The 21,165-nt window shown below is 34.7% G+C and overlaps 2 protein-coding genes, 1 long non-coding RNA gene and 1 pseudogene across 4 annotated transcripts; 1 reads left to right on the top strand and 3 right to left on the bottom strand.

Moving 5' to 3' along the window:
- Positions 1–31: 31 nt before the first annotated feature.
- On the bottom strand, positions 32–5,001 carry LOC142552662 (S-adenosylmethionine decarboxylase proenzyme-like; annotated as a pseudogene).
- Positions 5,002–6,228: 1,227 nt separating this feature from the next.
- Positions 6,229–7,054, bottom strand: LOC142554371 (uncharacterized). Its single transcript, XR_012822181.1, has 2 exons — positions 6,830–7,054; positions 6,229–6,289 (listed from the first exon to the last, which is right to left on the bottom strand). It is a non-coding gene; the product is annotated as an uncharacterized LOC142554371 (long non-coding RNA).
- A 6,338-nt stretch (positions 7,055–13,392) lies between these two features.
- On the bottom strand, positions 13,393–13,899 carry LOC142554262 (uncharacterized). The gene has a single exon (XM_075664949.1). The coding sequence runs from the start codon at positions 13,897–13,899 to the stop codon at positions 13,393–13,395; it is 507 nt and encodes a 168-aa protein (XP_075521064.1).
- A 714-nt stretch (positions 13,900–14,613) lies between these two features.
- On the top strand, positions 14,614–19,195 carry LOC142552663 (protein CHUP1, chloroplastic-like). 2 transcript variants are annotated; one of them, XM_075662422.1, is made up of 10 exons: positions 14,614–15,029; positions 15,172–15,257; positions 15,367–15,578; positions 15,624–16,176; positions 16,262–17,575; positions 17,658–17,789; positions 17,893–18,074; positions 18,224–18,335; positions 18,473–18,616; positions 18,802–19,195. In XM_075662422.1, exons 1-10 carry the CDS (start codon positions 14,933–14,935, stop codon positions 18,898–18,900), a joined length of 2,931 nt encoding a protein of 976 aa, XP_075518537.1. In that variant the 5' UTR covers positions 14,614–14,932; the 3' UTR covers positions 18,901–19,195. The 2 variants fall into 2 exon arrangements, with proteins under 2 accessions (XP_075518537.1, XP_075518536.1); XM_075662421.1 differs by having other exon boundaries at positions 15,367–16,176.
- Positions 19,196–21,165: the final 1,970 nt, after the last annotated feature.

Consider the following 21,165-nt stretch of genomic DNA (forward strand, 5'->3'; position numbering starts at 1 on the left):
TCCACAGCGAATCAGTATCAACTTAGAACTTATTATCATTAATACATCTTTCAATGTAGAAGATATATATACCAGACTGGGCAATGTAATTAAACAAAAAAACCAAAATAATCATATTGCGGCTGATACAAAGTCCAGAATTCAGTCAACAAAGGTCGATCCACCAAAAGCCAAAATGCAAAGCACTAGAAGACGGCGGATACACATCTTCTATTAAAGCAGATAAAAATATACAGTAAACTTTACTCTTCTCCATCTTCCTCCTCTTCTCCACGGCTTTTCAGAATAGACCTAGGAGATCCACAGGATGCAGTCCTAACAAACTTCTAGAAAATAACAGATCTACTCATTCCTAGTTCTTCATGGGTTTTCTCAGTGATAGAGTAAGCTTTCATATCCAGTGTGCAACTTTGATGAGATAGATTAGAACCAAATTCCTAGTTCTTAATGGGTTTTCTCGGTGATAGAGTAAGCTTTCATATCCAGTGTGTAACTTTGATGAGATAGCTTAGAACCAAAACCTCTCGGTCATTAGGCGTAGATTGACCACCTTAAAATCGTACCCAGCGGTCTCAAAGCTTGCAAAACTAAACCCGTCTGCTGGGGTAACATGATCGTAGATAGTGCAGCTCCTTCAAAGGAATTCACGGAATATCCACACGGCTTGAACTCAAAATCACATATGTCTGACTCTGGGAGAATTTTTCTTATTCCAGAATTGTTGGTCATCAGGGTGGTTTGCGAAGCGCGAATCACTTTTGTAGAAAACAGATGCCATTTCCCTGTCCAAGCCAGTCATACACATCTCTAGTGTGCGCACAGGGTTAGAAAATTCCACAGAGCTTGCACTTGCAGAATAAACATGCCATTTCAGATGTTCGTCAGAGGCGCCCATGACAAATGCGTCGCTTCCATCCAGACCAAGATTTCCAAAAAAGCTATCCAAAACAACTACTACTTCAGAGAAATTTCGATAAGGGTATGACTGAGACCCAGGGAAAATGAAGCTTCCATGGGTGTATCTTACAGTTTGAACTGAAAGAGAAAGGAACTGGGCTAACTTCAGCATGGGTGGGATGGACAGAAGCAATTTCGTTGTTCCACAAGTTTTGATGATAATTTTGTAAGCATAGACAAAGAGGCTTGACTCAGAGAGGACATACGAGTCAACATATTCATTTGACAGTGAAGCAACTATGGTGCATTCAGCGGGCTCTAAAATATCATCCAACTGTGCTTTGAAAAGACAACGAAGACCCTTTCCGTCTGGATCAGTAAAAATGTATGGCTCGAAAAAGGAGACTTCAAGCCTTTTTTCAAATCCTTCGAAAACTATAGCAGATACAGGCAAAGCCATTTCTAGAAAAAAAATGGCCAATGGCAAAGGATGCAGAGAAGAAGGTAGCCAAGAAGTGAAGAAAAGTAGCGCGTGCGGGAATAAAAATAAAAACTACACTGATAGATAGCTTTCTTTGATCATGTCACGGACGTGATTGATAAACCAGCTTAGGAGTATCAGGACGACTTGCGTGTACACTGAGATTGGAAGAAAAGAATTTAAAGTCAGTAGTGTGATGATATATAGAACTTAGAAGTAACAAATCACCAAACCTAGGCACAGTTAACATATAGGAACATACGTTGGAGTATGCAGGCTGCAGCAGATCTGAACTTCTTGATGCCACCGTCTGGTCGAACGTCTTCAATGCTGTAACCAAGGGGAGCTTCGTAGAATACGGATTTACCGGTAGGCTTTTTCTTACCGCCTTTGGACTCCATTAGATCATGAACTCTTGACTGCAGATAAAGAAAAATGAAGTGTGTGAAACCAGATCGATTGAAACCCGAGAGTCATCACTAAAAACAGCAGAAAATGCCTCGTGTGCATGACTCTAAATAAAACACGGTTAAATCCCAGGGTACTACTGCAAAAGAGGGAAAAAAAAGGTTTCCTATCACATTCTCCATTAAGAAGTCTGGATTCTAAACTCTGGAAGAAATCAGACAAATCATGTACAAACACAAAAGCATATCAACTGTCGTAGAACAGAATCAAAAAACCCAAATCATGTAAATAAGAAGTGAAAAAAAGAAAGAAAAGGCTTTAAATCATTAGAAAATTACAAGTCTTTGGTCATGTATGCACCAAGAAAACAGGGTTTTCTAACCACGAAAATGCATACACAGGCTCATGCACATACATATACCTTTAAATTTGACTGCAAACATACACCTTTATTTCGTAGAGTTTCCAATCAAGTTTACACGAAAAATAAAAGTTAAGAGGAAAAGCCTCTGTTTAATACATTGCATATGACAGATTAACCTATCAAACAGCCATAATTTTGGGCAGTAAAACCATCGCCAAATTTCAGATGCACAAAAAAGGAATACCACTTGCTAAACTAACATCAAATATCATGATAAGCAGAATCGTACTTACGTGAATATTCAGCTTTTTCGCAGATATTCTCAACGTCGAAGCTCAACTAGCAGTAACTTCCTCTGCAAACAAAACAAATCAAACAACAATTGTGCAAGAAATCTGTTTCGAAATTATTTCATCACACAAAATTCAGAAAATTCTCACAGTATATTCAAATTGTAACTGCCTCAGGTAAATATGAGGAAATCCTAGAGAAAAAATAAACGAATACCACCTCTCCTTAGTCAAAAATAATTTTGTCACCTATTAATAATTAGGTAGAGGGTGTTAATAGATTCTTAATTAATAAATTATTTAGATGTTTAAAGTAAATAATTAATTAAAATAGATTCTTATAATAAATTTTATTGAATAAGAACATGGATAATTTTGCTCATCGCAATTATTTTAAAAGTAGAGATTATAAAGTGAGCTGTAGTATTTTGTAGTTTTACCATCAGTCCATGAAATATGGGCATAACCAAGTCCGGATTATAAGGTTCATTACATCAAGATTTTGACTTCGAGGGGGCCTAGAAAAAAACATAAAATTGTAGCTCCAACAATAATAAAAAGTTTCTGATTTTAAGATCTCCGTAATATTGTAATTCTCATTCAAATATCAAGGAATCATTTGATTTGCAACAGCACGGGCCCATAATTCAGTACGAGTCTTTCTCCCATATAGGAAACAAACTGTATTTAAATTGCTGAGAAAATATCTAAACATCATAATGTTTGATTACAGAATGGAGGAATATCACTTAGTCATCAGGTAAGAAGATTTAGAATGCCAGCAACAGCCGGATTAGCCATGGCCACCTTGTTCGCAGTCACAAGCTTCAGGTGATAAAACTTTACAGGACTTTGAGAAATCTTTACTGGAAACGCAGAAGTCGATCAGAGCATCAATTCTGAATTTCTAGCCACATGATCATAATATTTTTGCAACAAACATTGTAATATCAGCTATAATACGTATGACATTCATTTAAATAATTTCACTCCACTAGAATATATGTTCTTCAATTACTTGTGAATTATGAGAAGCGAGTTCTAGACTTGTCCTGTACTTGTATCATACTTGTCCTGTACTTTTTCACTATCTACTACCTCCTGCAAGTTGTAGTCGACCACAAGTCCAAGATTGTCAACTAACTTGTGATACTGGGAACATCCTGAACACTGAAAAAACACCCTATTGACGGAAGAAAAAATAAAACTTACAACGAGCAAAAGAAAATTATAAGACAGTGATATTTGAATTAGGAAGGCTCTAAATATTCAGTAGAAAAAGATCATGCAGCTGTATTATCATATACATCAAGAGGCCTCTCCACATCTGTTGCTCTGACTTTAATAACTGGTCGTGATTCAGCAGGAGTTCAGAATCAGACGGTCACAAATTTAAATAATGTTGTTCTTGTTTTTATTTTTTGGCAACAAAAAAGAAAAAAACTATCGGTAAAACTATATCACTTCAAAAATTGTCTGCCTGCCCAAAGGATAGTTATGCCCTGCTTAATAATAACTGTAATAGTAAAAAATTTACTACCTTGATACAGGTAAAAAAGTTCTAGATGAAAGAAAAGAAGCAAATGATTTTTGAATATTTTTGTAAATTAATGCACATATGAAATCCTCAAAACAAAATTACCTGTACGTAGACTAGTCCACGTTCATAAGCTAATCTGTTTATTAATCTCTGCGATCGTGCACCACAAGCATTACAAGAAAAGGTTACCAACAAACTTCTTCTTGGAAGATTTAGGTTAATAGAAGCTCCCTGCAGGCAAGAAATCAAGGAGCTAACCCGAGCGTTTTTCCTCGATAAGGTACAAAAATTTAAAGATTGGAAATGTACCATGAATAACCAGTTATTACCTATAATTTTTAAAGCCACCTATAGAATAACTTCGTAGATTCAGATATTTCAAGGTACAAGAACTAGCAACTAAAACTATGGAATTGAACCATAAGTATGTACAATTAACTGAAAAATTGATGGTTGGAAGCGCAACAAACTTGATTTTACTCTTCCAGAAAGTACAAGACCGTCTCTATTAACTCCATTTTTTAGAAAAACAAAAATAAGCATAGAAAAGAATTATAAACCTCTTGACCATTCTTTGAAACAGAAGATAGTAATGGCTCTGGGTATGCTTCGGAACAATCTTCGACTAAACACGAAATTATTGGCTCCCGATGGCATTGTTCAAATGCATTCTTTTCGCGGTAAGAAATTCTCAACCTGCAATTTATAGTTGCGCAAATAAACTAAAACAAACAATAAAAGAGGATAAAACCAAGTACATAATACATAAAGACTGAATATTTTTCTCAACAATTATCACGTCAGATACAAAAGCTTTTCCCAATAATTATAACTCAGGGAAAAAAATTTAACAAGACACAAAATGATAAATCGTGGGTTGAAGAAAGTTGACCTGGAAGGTGTAAAGTTTCCAGAATTGAGATAGAAATTGGGTTTCAAGAATAGAGAAATGACCGGATAGTGGGTCTTGAGAGGCCAACGAAGGCCAGGAGGGTGGCAGCGGTTCGTGGCGGCCATTGGTTAGCAGCTGGCACTGTTTGACTGCGTTTGGTTCGATGAAAAGACAAAATTGCCCTTTCCCTTCGCGGCGACGACAATAGTGACGGCGGCGGACGGCAGTCGGAAACGGCAGGCGGGAGGCAGTGGCCAGAAACGGCCCGCCGTAAATTTCGGCCGGCGGTCGGCCGGGGCTCGGCCGGCGGCGATCGTGGCGGCGGCGGCGGTCGGTGGCGGGAAGTGGTGGTGAGTTTGAATATAAGAGAAGGGTGAAATTGAAAAAATAATAGGTATTAAGAGTTGGATAAATAATCCTAGGGGGTGAGGAGGTATTATTTTAACCTACCTAATATAACCTAATCATTCATATGAGGCATTGACTTGGTTAAATAATCACGCGTACCAAACAGCTTACTAGATAGGATAAAATAATCTATCTCGACTAATCATCCGAACCACACGCGGCCTTGGAAGTCTGAACCACCGGAAAACGAGTTTCTCCTATTAAATTTTGTTTGTTTGTTTTCTTTAATCTCCTAAATTATAATTTTCTCTTCATTATTATTATCAGTAAAATATATGAACTTTAATTATTTAAAAATACAATATTAATTATTATAAATTACAGTATGGTTATCAATAAGGAATAAAATTTACAAATAATAAAAAATAAAATAATATTAATATTAATAGTGACTATATTAACAAAATTAACAACAAGAAGAAAATAATATTAACGAAATTAAAATTGATACAATTTCTATTAAACTGAAACAATTACCAATCGAACGGATTTGATTTGAAAATTTGGTTCGATTTTATTTTCTAAATTTTTTTTATTAACTCAATATGAATTTGTTCATATTAAGAAATTATTCAAACTAAATAAATTTAATTTATATTAAATTCAGTTATTTTTTAAATAAAACCTCTAATTTATCTTGTTTCAAAAAGATTTGCCCATAGTATTCTACTCATTTTATCTTGTTCTAAGCATTTTATAAAATTTCAATGTAATTAAACCTATATTTAAGACTTGATCATCCCAAAATTAAGTTGATATCAATCTCAAATTAAAAAGATTATAATAATAATTCAAAACAAGTAAATAAAACTAACAGTTTGTTAGTAATATAATGCTTTTATTAAGGCCAAGCAGCTAAGGTTACATAAATACTACGTACCCACGCACTTCCATAACATTCTTAACTAAAATCACAAGCATCCACAACTCGGCTGCTGCTCGCTCTCCGATCCCCTGTAAATTTACTTAACCCAAATCACTTCTTCGCACCTGGTTTGGCACCCGATGCCTGCGAAAAACAATCTCAATACATGTTAAATTTGTGATTGATACATAATTTATTTTAATGTTGAATTAATGGTTGTAACGATCACTCAAAAAAAAAAAAAAAACGTAATAGTTATTTGACGAGAAAGATATTTCAATTTGCTTTCTCGGATATATCCAATATTAAATATGTATATGCAAGGGCGGAGGCACATGTATTTATACTCGGGCTGGCCAATTTTTTTTAAAAAAAATTAAATATAAATTTTGTATAATTTTGGAATAATATGATATTAGTCCGGACAGATACATTTAAAATATTAAAAGATTATAGAGTTTAAAATTCTAGCCCGGACATAGCCATATTTCTGACTCTGCAACTGTGTATACGGTGATAATTATGATCTTTTATTATCTTGTAGAACAAACAAACAGATGAACGAACATAAATATTTATATAGCCAAAAATACACATACTCATACAAGTGTTTTTTCAATATTAATCTCAAGAACTTTCAAGTTATATATGCATGTATGAGTGTACATTTTTTAGAACGAGCACCTTCTTCCTGGGCTCCCTAGGCTTCTGGGCCTCGCCCTTAGGCGTGCCGGCGCCCTGCTTGGAGATCGGAGCTCTAACCGGCTCTTTCTTAGCCGGGTCGAGCGATACAGATGCAGCTGGTTTCTCAGGCTTCAGTGATGCCATTTTTCCTGTAGTCTTCTATGGGTTTCTATGCCTCTCGGTGTGTGTATTTATAGTTCATAATTCCCACCTATACATAGCATAGAAAATATCGGAACGAACCCTTTCAGTTGCTCTAGTTGTCGTGCAATAAAATGGAATAATTAAACTCATCAGAAGGCGTCCTTTTTCTATTAAGAAGCAGAATCGGATGCATGGTAATATGGTATAGAAACTATGCTCGTATTATTAAGAATAACAATATGTATACCCGAGTTTCTTGCTAGAGAGAGCTCCAGTGATGAAAATACTATATATTTATACACACACACACACACATTTTAGGACAACTATAAATACGTACGAGGTAGCCACCTATTGATTAATTAAGCCCAAAAATTATAGCTGGGCTAATAACTGTACCCTTTTGATGAGAGCACGAACTAGGGAAGGGTGGACACTGGGCAGGAACATCAGGCCCAAAAATTAGTATATATAATATCTAAACTAAATTTTATATATATACGTACGAGTGTGGAGAATTGCAATTGTGGTGCAGGAAAAATCACGCGGGATGTAAATTTGTAAATGACAATTTGGTTAAAAAATATCAATAAAAGGTGGAGGCAAGTCAACTGTTGGATTATTTTTTTTTTTAAATTGCCCACGGCAAGGATATCAATTTATTTATTTATTTCTTAACCTCAAATTTTGTCTCCATTTCTTCACAGTTTAATTCAAGTGATGATTTTTCAAAAGTAATTACGTGTATTTTGGTAAATAATGATAATTTTTCGAGCCACTTTTACCCTCAACATTTTTGTCTACTCCAAAATTACATTTACAAATATATCATCAAATTTTAACTTTTGCACACACTTGGATACATGTATTTTTAGTATTTTTATTTAAAAAAGCTAGTATTAAAATAAATTATTTCGAAATTCTACTCATTTCCGATTTTTCTCAACTCTTCATTTTTACAGATTTAATCAATCTCCAAAAATATAATATTTTGCAAACACTCTCGTATAAATGACTTACAGCTTCTTATGCTCGTCGTGCTATAAACTACAAAAATTTCGAATTTAGATATTTATTTATTTATTCTATTTCCAAATCGTAAAAGTAACGTTTCATCTTTTTAAGGATTTTTAATTAGTTTATTATTGTATTTATTAATTTTTCATTAGTTCGAAATTAGAGTCAAGAAAATAAAATCCTAAAATCATCCACTCAAAAGTAAGTAGATTTCATTTAACCAATTAAATTTTGTTCTTGTTCGATTTTTCTATATATATACCACAAAAACGTTTTTGGACAAAACAGGTAAATGCACGAATCGTGGTTTTTCTAATTAATTTAATCGTTTTTGTTTGAAAAATAAAAACATTGGATTAAAAAGTCGACGGGGTTGGCATTATTTTCTTCCGTGTGGATCATGCCATTGACAACTGGACGGGGAGTTGAAGCTTTGACGCAATTTTCTCCCCCAAAAGTCAACCAACTCTATTGCTGATTTGGACCATTATTATTATTAAAACGCTGGTGGAACAATTTAATTTACCCTATTCTGATTCAAATATTTTCACGGACATCAAATTTAAGAGAAAAAATAATTATTTGACTGATTATTTTCTTACAATTAACTTTTTGAATCCGCATACAGATCATAAAAAAAAATTGTGAATTTAGAACATGCAGTTATATATATATGAAGAAAAATAATATAAAATAATTCAGCAAATAGATAAATCTTTTTTTACTATACAGAGTGATTGAAAAGGTAAAAATTACAAAAAGAAATGTATATATATGTAGCAGCTAAACATGATTTAATGTTTGGCTTCTGTGTAAACACATGCATCTATATATAATTGCAGCAAAATCTTGGAATGAGTATTCACAAAACCAATCAGAAGACAGTTTCGTACCAAAAATTAATAAAAAAATTATGGGTTCTTCTCCGATGATCTTTTAATAAATCGAAGTGGGTATCTGAAAGATTTGATTAATTTCGAGGTGCAGAATTGTGCCTCTTCGAGGGGGCTGATGGAGGAATCGGAACACCTTTAGGAAGCTTAACAAAGAACAATCTCTCATCGTATATCCTTCCATTTTCTTGTAAATGCTTTAAAGCCATTGAATAATCAACCTCGCCTGTGATCATCAGCATTCTTCCCGGCCTAGTCGCATCGCAATAATTCACGAAAAACAACGAAACGACGATACATACTAAATGAATTAGTCGAGTAATCTTTCTATTTGAAGAACAATCCATATTTGAAGAAGCTAATTAAGGGGGTGTGTTTTTGATTTGCAGTACTTGTGTTGCCTGGCATGGGGAAATATATATAGGAAAATATGGGCGGACAAATTAATAAGATGAGTTTGGGAGTAATTTACAAGCAACGAGTGTTGAATTTTCAATGTCAACGATAGACTATATATGAATGAGTTGGGTGGCCGCCGTGTATTTTCGATAAATTTGAATTGATCCAGAGTCAAGGCAAGACGACCGTATGGTTTCCTTGAATCTTCCTACGTACGTAAGTCGTTTAATTTGCTCCTCAATTAATGCTATTTCTCTTTAGTTATAAAATATTTTTATTGTTTTCGAATTTGGTCGTGTTGAACCCTAAAAACTAATTTCTTCTCGATCGAAATTATTCGGGTTTTCTTAATTGCACCGTCTGTCCTGTTTTTTTTTTTTTTTTAAAAAAAAAAAAACCATCGTGCAAAACCTTAATACATATTAAGGGAAAACTGTATTTTTGTCATATATTTATCTCTTTGTGATTTTGTTTTTAGTTGTCGCCAAATTCTATTCTTTTTCTTTTATCTTTATTTTTATGATATTCTTAGTTTTCATTGAGAATGTTGATATCAAGCACAAGTCAGCAGCATCTCGAAGTTACATCATTGTCATGTCAGGAAAATAACTAAAATTGTACACAAAAAAATAATAATATATTATTATTTAAAATCTGACAACATAAACAATCAAATTCACACAAAAAATAAATATATATAACCAAAAATACATATTTCCAAAATAACAATATAGAACTAATTGTCTGTTGATCAGTAATACTAAGTCAAACTTTCATGCACTAAAAATAGCTTCTTTTTTTTAAAAAAATAATAATAATTTTGCACCGACAAAACATCCATGCCTGTAAACTGGAGTGAAGTCAAGTGACGCGGTGTTGTGTTGTTGGTCGATTAAATATAAAGTTAATTTCAGAGCACGTAAATTTAATAACACTTATCTCACTATATATATTAATACATTGTAGATCGAGTAGTAAAATTGTAGACCGCAACAAAAAAATGTCTAATTATAAGTGGAATCTCTGAGAAATTTATCAAATATTATTATTATTTAAATTGAGATGGTTAATGAGAATTCTTGGGATAGTATATAATATAGTCAACATTTGGAGCCAAAAGTAATGGGGTGTACCTAATGGCAATGTTCACAAGGCAAGCAACATGCTAGACAAGTGTACGTACACTAAAGGATGTAAAAATAATATAATTTAGATCCAAAGTCAACATTTTACCTAACAACAAAATCTTGAAAATTTTAGTTTTAATTATTAATTTTTGGTTTTTTGACTAGCAAAAAATAATCGGAGAAGCAGACATAAAGCTTGACAGAAAAAAGGCCGACATTTGAATATAAGGTTTACTTATAAGACTTAAATATAATATTATAATTAATTTATACATGTACGACACACACATTGCGTGTGTAATTCTTATATGAATACTAACTATATTTAAATATAAACAATTGAATTGAGAAGATAGGTAGAACTTAGAATTAAGTTGAAGTAAATTTTCGATTATTAAACTTTGAAGAGGTTTAGTTTTTAGAACTCTGTTATTTAAAGGAAGATATCGAAATTAAATTAAGAAGAGAATTGGGAGAGACGCTTATTATATGTCCAAGATTGAAATTTTTTTTTTCTATCCAAATGACATTAGGACAAAATGGACATAAAGATTTGATATGATTTACCACACCAAAACAGTTATGTAATTAATCATCGTCGGTATGTGTTGTCTGTTTATATAATCGTTTTTATAATTAATTTGATTTATATTTAATATCATAATTATAAAATTCAATGACGGATCATACTCCAGTTTGAAATGACTACATATTACAATTTGATTGATTATATTTAAATGGATGACATAGCATAATTGTGAAAATTAGTGAAGGACTAACATGCAATTTTAAAATAATAAATATGTATATATAAAAAACGAAATAGACCATTAATGCACACACTTAATAAAAAAAAGTACGAGATATAATAAATATATAATAATTAATTCGTTTTTATGTGTCCACTTAGTTGTTGAGAAGATAACATAGTCGGTCGATTTAGTATCAAAGAACTCAATTATTACATTTAATAGAAAAAGTATCGATTGCATCAATGGTTTGAGCATTCACACATAGGAATGTGAATTATAATTATCCGAGAAAATTGATGAATCATGCTTTAGGCAAAAACTTGTGTGAGACGGTCTCACATGTCGTATTTTGTGAGACAGATATCTTATTTGGGTCATCCATGAAAAGATATTACTTTTTACTGTGAATATCGGTATGGTTGACTCGTCTCACAAATAAAGATTCGTGAGACTGTCTGACAAGAGACCTACATCATGCTTTATACACGTGTATATAGTGCAATTAATTAGATGTATTCATTCGACATCTTTGTGCTATGATCAATATTTACATGTCACTCGGTATTTGTTATTATGTTATAATATTGAATATTAAATGTGAAATTAGATATCCGGATTATATATTTTGTGACGTAGCTATTTGAAATTGGGATCTTGAAAAATGTGTTGTTCGTGGAGAGATTTCAACAAAATTAGGTGGAAATGTGAGCCAGTAGTTTTATATTTTCCGAAGCAAAGTTTAGGGAGGAATAATTATTGGTACCCCGTCGATTCAATGGAAAAACCTCAGCCTACTATCGGTATTCATTTTCACACATCCTCTTAACAAATTGCTTCAAATATTCTTTTCTAATTTCTTTACTTATCATTATAATTTTTAAAATTTATTGATTTTATTTTATCATATTGTTTGACTTATAAAATATTATTGAGTATAAATTTATATATACGAATAATTTTTCATAGTGGTCATTAATATGATTGAGAATAAGAAACAAGCTTTTTGATTTTTCAAATTTGTTTATTGGGTTTTCTATAAATAAATGGGTAAGAAACAAATATATTAATTGGGCCTTATTAATTGAAAACTCCAACTTGGGCTGGTCCATACTCTGTTTCAAGGCCACATTTTCATCTTTCATATTCCAGTTTGGACGAGCTACGCCCAAATAAAACCCATGCACATAGATAGACACACTTTCAAAGCACAAGTTTAACAGTCTGTTGGTTGTCTCACATCGATTGAATAAATTTCATAGAAGTTGAATATATAGACTTAATAAATAATTTTTTCTCTTTGAGCTAGTTTTGGAGTTGACTCAAGTCGTAATCTTAACCTAAATATGTTACACAATTGATTTCTTCCGCTTCAATAACTCTTAACACGGCCTTGCTCTTTATTCTTCATGACACTAAATGTCTATCACTGCTTTTTATCTTGTATATCTTCTGGTCCCACATGAAGCAAGAGATAAGGCGCAGCCCTTCATTTTGGGCATGAAAATTCCAAAAAATTTATGTGCCAATGACAAAGAAAAAAACCCCCACCAAATGAGTCACGAAGTTGGACCATTCATGCAATCTCGTGGCCAACATTATCTGTCGAACCAATCCATTTAAGCAAAGCCAGGAAATAAATGTCAAATTTACCTTTTACAAACCAACTAGCTATGCCTATACTAAACATTTATTGCCATTCAAAAGTACGTGAAATATATTTTTTGTATGTTTTATACCTAAAAAATCCGAATTCATCTGATAGCTTGGATGTAATGAAAATTGTTCAGTCATAATAAGCTCGACTAAATTGTCTTCCGCCTAGTTAATCAACCCAACTTAACCGTGTCAAATTTTATCCGCGTATACCATTTTTTCTAATCTCAAATTTGGTATATAACACTTAAAAATAGAAGAGGAATTGTGTTTTATTTTAAGAAAGTGAGACGATTTCAATATTCGTGAGATAAATCGATCTGGTAGATATTTGGAGTGAAACACAAAATTGATACGAAGTTTTTGTTTTTTTTGTTTTTTTTTTTGACAAAATTAATTAATTTATTACGAATAAGAGTTATTATAATCTTCATGCAAAACATCAATAATAGAATCTGGTGGTAGAATCCAGATCATGGGACGAGCATGGAAACAAGATGCCCTTGCAAGATTATGAGCAACCTTATTTGCTTGTCGTCGTGTAAAGCAGACCTTGTATGATGGTCGTTGACGAAGGATTATCGGCACGCAGAAATTAGTATACCAAATTCTGAATCATCCTCTCTTCGTGAATTAAATGCATCGATTACAACTTTAGAGTCTGATCCAAATGTTACCTCTTGTATGCCCATGTCATCCACCCAACTGAGAGCCTCTTTGAAGGCCATTGCTTCAGCTTCTTTGATTTCCACTAGGCCTGGGATGGCATTTGTTCTGGCACTTATGAAGGAGCCCATGGAGTCTCGAAGCACCATTCCCATTCCTGTGTTTCTACTTTCATTATGTAATGTTGCATCTACATTACATTTGAAAGTTGGTGCTTGTGGTTTTTTCCAAGTATAAGACTGGTTGGACTGTTGCCTATTAGCTTCGTTTGATCCCTCAATGCCACGCACCCCCTTCCAATCAGATAGCAACTGCATCGCTGAATCAACAACTTGATGAGCTGTATTCGATATCCTGTTCCATAGTTTCTCGTTGCGAGCTCTCCATATACCCCATAACACCATTGCAATTTTGTCCATTGCAGTTTCCGGAGCCTTACTAAGGATTTGGAATAGCTATTGTACAAAGCCTTCTGCCTCATTTGATAAGGATAGCACAAGATGCCACATACCGATAATCTCCCAGCAGTGTTTTGCAAGTGGACAGAAAATGAAGAGGTGCCAGGAATTTTCCCACTCACTTCCACAAGTAGCACACGAAATTGGTACTGTTATGTGTTTCTTTTGGAGATTTCCTCTGTTCGGTAAAACATCCCTAGCTGTACGCCATAGAAACGTCTTTACCTTGGGTGGGATTTTTAGGTTCCACAGCTTCTGCCACTCTCCTTGGATCTTATTTTCTTCACTCCCCACTAGGATCTCTTGGGCAATTTTGTATCCTGAGCGTACAGAGTATTTACCATTATTCCCATGATGCCATATGCATTTGTCTCCTTCAGTGTTCAAGTGCACAGGAATGCATGGAAATATATTATTATCCTAATTTAACTATTTTTCTTGTTCACAGACACCAGTAGAATTCTGGATAATAGTAGAAACTGGATTGCATAAATAAAAGGTCGTTGGCGCTGAACTCTTTTTCAGAATTACAGTTTACATTTGTCATTTTCAGCCAATATAATCGCTTTCTTTGATTCATTAATCTAAAATAAGATTTTAGCAAGTGAGACCCATCTCTACAAATTCAATCTATTATCTTGAAAAAAGAGTGGCCATTAAAAATGGGTGGCTCCTGCATGTCTCGTGTGACAGTTGTATTGGATTTGTATTTATCAGGAAACTCAAAGGCACAGAACTGTGATTTCTTTGAAGCGTCTTTAACCTTATAACAAAGATAATGCTATTATTATAGTAATTATTTTGTTTTGGTACTTTGAAACTTAAATAATTAAAGAAATTTTCAAGAAATCTGCAGAAAAGTTCAGTTTCTTGCTGTCTTTTGTATGCTGCTATAGAGCGTAAGCTATGGAGTTGAATTGAAGAAGACCTGTTTAAGGGCCATTTGTCTGTAAATGAGCGGAAATTTTACATATCTTTCATCCATAATTCATACATGATTGTCAGGGTTGGCTTCCTTGTTGCAGCTACAGTTGCAGCTTATGTAGTCAATCAGAAAAGGGCTAAGGCCGCTTTACAGGCTAAGCAAACTGGTACTCAGTTTTTTGCTTCTTTTTTTTTTTTGTTATGTTTTAGAATGGTTTAGTTTGGAAAAAGTGTACCGATGAATAGTCTGTTGGTGGATTGATTTTATCGTTCAATTTTCTTGTCGTTAACTTACTATTTTTCCTTCAGAAAACGGTGAAGAATCCTATGAGAAATCTTTGATTGCACGGGAAGATGAAGAGCATCTCACCTGCTCTAAGGATGCCCTCAATGAGGTACTTTTCAATTTTTCGTTCTTACGCTGTAACCAAGTCTCGTTCAAGTACAGATAAGTATAAGTCGATTATTTCATGGATTTACACTATGTTTTCTTGAATATTACAGGCTGAGGAGGAAGAGGAGAAGGAAGAAGTTAAGTTAATAAATAGCATAATAAATCCCAGAACGAGCATCACCTCGGACTTCGCAGATGAGTTTTTGCCGGAATTCGAAAGTCTTTTATCAGGAGAAATTTATATACCTTTGCATACTGATAAATATGATACATCAGCCAATTCTATGGCAGAGAAAGAAAAGATGTATGAAAGTGAAATGGCAAATCATGCTAGAGAACTCGAGAAGATGTATGAAAGTGAAATGGAAAATCATGCTAGAGAACTCGAAAGATTGAGGATATTAGTTAAGGAGTTGGAAGAGAGAGAGGTGAAACTTGAAGGAGAGTTGCTTGAATACTATGGCTTGAAGGAGCAAGAATCGAGTGTGGTCGAGTTACAGAAGCAGCTCAAGATTAAGACTATTGAAATTGATATGTTGAATGTTACTATAAATACTTTGCAGGCAGAGAGGAAAAAGCTTCAAGAAGAGGTTTCTCAAGGAGCAACTGTTAGGAAAGAACTCGAAATGACTAAAAAGAAGTTGTATGATTTGCAGAGGCAAATTCAGCTTGAAGCTAATCAGACAAAAGCCCACCTTTTGTTGCTGAAGCAACAGGTTACTGGCCTTCAAGCAAAAGAGGAGGAAGCTGTCAAGAAAAACACAGATGTTGAGAAAAAGTTAAAGTTTTTGAAGGAAATGGAGGTGGAGATTATGGAGCTAAAGAGGAAGAATAAAGAACTTCAAATTGAGAAGAGGGAGTTGACGGTGAAATTGGATGCTGCAGAAGGCAGAGTTAAAACCCTTTCCAGCTTGACAGAGGTAGAAACTTTGATTGAATCGACACAAATCATGTTCAAAATTCACCTTTTATTCATGTCATGGCCTGTTTTTTGTGTTGCTGCAGAGTGAAATGGTTGCCAATGTGAGGGAAGAAGTGAATAACTTGAGGCATACAAATGAGGACCTCCTTAAACAAGTTGAAGGGCTCCAGATGAATAGATTCAGTGAAGTCGAAGAGCTTGTTTATCTTCGTTGGGTGAATGCCTGCCTAAGATTCGAGCTTCGCAACTACCAAACGCCTTCTGGAAAAATTTCGGCCCGCGATCTTAGTAAAAGTCTGAGTCCAAGATCTCAGGAGAGAGCTAAACAGCTGATGTTGGAGTATGCTGACTCAGAACGTGGAGGAGGAGACACGGATATGGAAAGCAACTTCGATAACATGTCAGTCGATAGTGAAGATTTTGACAATGCTTCTGTTGATAGTTCAACTAGCAGATTGAGTAGTTTGAGTAAAAAACCCAGCTTGATCCAAAAATTGAAGAGATGGGGTCGAAGTAAAGATGATTATAGCATGGTTTCTTCTCCGGCACGATCTTTTGGTGGAGGGTCTCCGAGCAGGAGTAGCATTAGTACTCGGCCAAGAGGTCCTTTAGAATCCCTCATGCTTAGAAATGCTGGTGACAGTATGGCAATTACGACATTTGGGATGGTGGAACAAGATGAGATTAACTCCCCTGAAACTCAAGAATTACCTCCTGATTCGCTCAATTCTGTGGCATCGTCGTTTCATTTGATGTCGAAATCTGTTGAAGGAGTTCTAGATGAGAAATATCCGGCATATAAAGACCGCCACAAACTGGCTTTAGAGAGGGAGAAACAGCTGAAGGAAAAGGCTCAACAAGCAAGAACAGCAAAATTTGGTGGAGATTTGAGTAAATCGGTTTCCCTTCCCCTGAAGCTCGGACATATAAAGGAGAAACTGGTTGTATCTGGAGAATCGGTTGATCAGTCTAACGATAACAAAGAGGATTCTCCTGTTGTGAGCAGAATGAAACTTACACATATCGAAAAGAGAGCACCAAGGGTTCCTAGACCTCCTCCTAAAGCATCTGGTGAGGCTTCTACTGGTGGAAATAAACCAGTTTCTAGTGGACTACCAGGTGCTCCACCACCACCACCTCCACCAGGAGCACCTCCACCCCCACCACCGCCTGGTGGGCCTCCTCGCCCACCACCTCCTCCAGGAAGTCTCTCAAGGGCAGGTGGAGGTGGTGACAAAGTTCACCGAGCTCCTGAACTAGTTGAATTCTACCAGTCATTGATGAAACGTGAAGCAAAGAAAGACAATTCTTCATTGATTTCTACAACATCAAACACCTCAGAAGCAAGGAGTAACATGATCGGGGAGATAGAGAATAGATCTTCATTCCTAATGGCCGTAAGCTGAACTTCCATCTTCTATCACCGCTGGTACGAATACTGGTTTCTTGATATTAAGAATGAAAGATTTATTGAATCAGGTTAAAGCTGATGTGGAGACTCAAGGCGATTTTGTCGAGTCGCTGGCAGCTGAAGTTCGTGCTGCTTCCTTTACCAACGTAGAGGATTTGGTGGCTTTTGTGAACTGGCTAGATGAGGAACTCTCCTTCCTAGTACACCCCTTCACCACTACCATTAAGCTGATTTAACCACAACTTTTATAAAATATATTGCAAAATTCTCTTACTGTTTTTCTCATTCAAATCGTCATTCTAGGTCGATGAACGAGCAGTTCTCAAGCATTTTGATTGGCCGGAAGGGAAAGCTGATGCTTTAAGAGAGGCAGCGTTTGAGTATCAAGACCTGATGAAATTGGAGAAGCAAGTGACATCATTCACCGATGATTCTACTCTTTCTTGTGAAGCTGCTTTGAAGAAGATGTACAAGTTACTCGAGAAGTAAGTGCTCCCATGTTGACTGACCGTATGATTCTTTAAAGGGAACTTACATTTTTAGAAAAGGCAAATAGGTCTTCTACTTTGGTCTTTCAGTACGTTTTATTACGGTTTGGCTCATATTTACGGCATACTCTCTCTCATGTGTACAGGGTGGAACAAAGTGTGTACGCCCTTTTGCGCACACGGGACATGGCCATGTCTCGGTATAAGGAATTTGGAATTCCTGTTGATTGGTTGCTCGACACGGGTGTAGTAGGAAAGGTACGTATGCTTTTAATTTCATGTGTATTTATGATGGAATGAGGCCAACATTTTTGTGGTTATTGGGAAAAGTCACATTTCTACTGCGCATGCATGAACGATGAGTGATCAAATGTAAATGGATTACATATTTGCAGATCAAGCTGTCATCAGTACAATTGGCTAGGAAATACATGAAACGTGTCGCGACTGAGCTTGATGCTATGGGTGAACCTGAGAAGGAGCCTAACAGAGAGTTCTTGATTCTGCAAGGGGTTCGGTTCGCTTTCCGTGTGCATCAGGTAACATTCTAGAGGCTACGCGTCATCCCGAGCTTAAACCCAAACATGAAAATACCAATAGTATTCAGCCCGGTTTTTGTTTCACAAAGAGAAATTATTTTGAACGATGACCATTACAAAATGCTTATTTACCCTCAAAGATGCTTGCTACATTAGCTTAACTACATAATTGAAATTTGTTTCAGTTTGCTGGAGGCTTTGATGCAGAAAGCATGAAGGCTTTTGAAGAATTAAGAAGCAGAGCTCATGCACAAACAGGAGGGGACAACAAAATGGGAGCTTGAGGACTCATATTTTTTTGCCTCGTTAAATTTCAAATACATATGAATCCTGTAAAATCGACCCTTCAGCCAAAAAGAAGAATAGGATATGAAGATCAGTCAAAACTCAAGAGTAATCGAAAACTCTCGGTGGTATAATTTCTTGCATTTTGTACTAAAAACTGGTGTTATTACTCAGGAAAAGAGAAGGCAATTTTAGAAGTGAAAGTCAGCATGTAACTTTTCATCTTCATTTGCCTAATATTGTAATAATAGTATAATGAATTATTTATTTTATGATTCTGGGTTTGTTTGGTAATACATGTAGTAGTGCTTACTCGGCTGGTTAATTTCTGGCTAAATATCACACTAGACAAAGGACCAGGCCCACTTGTATAAAGGTTGGAGTCGGACCAATTCTTATTTAAGATTGTTTATGCAAGAATTATGGAAGAAGTTAATGTAGCACGTAGCAGGAAACAAGGATTTTGCCTGATTAGAAACCAGATTCTCACGTGCACCACACGCTTTCTGAAAATTTAATCCATGATTTTGACTAATATCACTGAATTGTTAGACAAGTTTCCAGGCATCACGCCCCGTTGAAATTTCAAGTTTCATTCTTTTTCACAGTTACTCTGCCTAATTAAAAAGGTAAATGCTGATGGAAGGGAAATGAGGGCTGTGCATGTTGCATCTGATCTCTCTTGATTTATTTTTGTAATTGTATAATCTTCAAATGTAATCTAGTAAATGTAAATATATCTTATTCTTTAAATTTCAATATATTTCTGATTCCATGCTACTAATCAACAAGAAGAAAAAAATGAATGAATCTCATGGTATCTATTGGAAATTGCACGCATCTCTTCTTTCCATATTGCTAAACTCAACAATATCATCATTTCATGATCTTCTAAACAATACATTGTGAGCTGAAAATCGCGACAATTAATCAATCAAATTAAATCATATCTATCTTACCATGCATAATTTCGTATCTTGCTTCTAAAGCCTAGCTAATGACTAGTGGTGCAAAGGGTTTGGACCGGTAGGGACAAGGCGTGCCTCAACTCCGTAAAGTCGTTCGATTTCACCTCCACTGTGATGCCCAGATGCATGCTCGCGGTCGTCTGGTGGATGCTCCTGGTGGTGTTGGCCGTGGCGGCGATTGAGGAACGGGGTGAAATCAAACTTGCTAGCCAATGCTTTTCTATGGTTGATGATAGAGTGGTGCCCTACAACAGATGTTTCCGACGGAACATAGGTGGTGCTATGGATGTACTTTGAGATGTAGAATAGGAGGAAGCAAAAAAGGCATATTCGAAGAATTTTCATTGACAAATTATGTGAAAGAGGATGGTTTGAAGGGGAAGCATAGAGCAATGTAATAAGTAAATGCGAAGGACGAGGTATAAGTTGGCTTGGATAGCTAAGTTAATTAATATGTATATGAATGGAGAGAACGAAACTGTGCTGTGGGAGAGAGGAACGTAATAAATGTTCCTTGAAATTCAAGAAACAAACATGCCAAGTCAAAGCCTTATGTTCATCGATTTCTACATATACCAATATTAATATATATTGATAATTATACAATTAAAATGAAAGTAGACTTATATACCAAGAAAAGCTAATAAAATATATATATATATATATATAACCAAGAAAAGTGCCTGCTGTAAAAATGGGTGTTGGGCTTTAGTTGTCGCCAGTCTGAATTGTACGTGTGTGTATTTATAATTTATGTTTGAGCTACCATTTTTGGCCCTAGTTTGGGATGGAATCAATCCACTTACGTAGAATATTATTTTTTTAGTAAAATCTAATTTGAATTTATTATCTTTAACTAATCGCAGATTTTAATATTTTCTTAACACTAATTTAAAAGTTCAACAATATATATAATGAATTTGAGTTGTAGCAAAACATTTGTTCATTTATTTACTTTTTAAGTTTGATTACAATGGGGGCACCATTCAAACTCCCATTGATAGAGATTTATGTCATCATTCTTGAGATCATATTCAAATAAGGATAACAATCCAGCTTAAAATTGAATTTTTTTATTATTGCATTCGATATATTGATTGAGTAGAATTATTACTAATAAAAATAATATAAAAATATATAGCAAATTATATATATTTGTCTATCAAAATTTTAAAAAATAAATAAATATTTTTTAGTTTTTAAAAATAAAAAATAATAAATTTGTTAGATGAAAATTTTGATTATATACTTAATTATTTTGGGAATATTTTAAAAATATTTATACTAAATTTATAA

The sequence above is a fragment of the Primulina tabacum genome, chromosome 8, assembly GCF_025594145.1.
Source record: "Primulina tabacum isolate GXHZ01 chromosome 8, ASM2559414v2, whole genome shotgun sequence".
NCBI classification, from domain to species: Eukaryota; Viridiplantae; Streptophyta; class Magnoliopsida; order Lamiales; family Gesneriaceae; genus Primulina; species Primulina tabacum.

Bases quoted from the DNA above. Each gene is read 5' to 3' on its own strand.
- LOC142552663 (XM_075662421.1), top strand. From the start codon at position 14,933: ATGATTGTCAGGGTTGGCTTCCTTGTTGCAGCTACAGTTGCAGCTTAT. The intron at 18,075-18,223 runs GTAAGTGCTCCC...TCATGTGTACAG, and splicing joins ATGTACAAGTTACTCGAGAA to GGTGGAACAAAGTGTGTACG. The intron at 18,617-18,801 runs GTAACATTCTAG...AATTTGTTTCAG, and splicing joins TCGCTTTCCGTGTGCATCAG to TTTGCTGGAGGCTTTGATGC.
- LOC142554262 (XM_075664949.1), bottom strand. From the start codon at position 13,899: ATGGACAAAATTGCAATGGTGTTATGGGGTATATGGAGAGCTCGCAAC.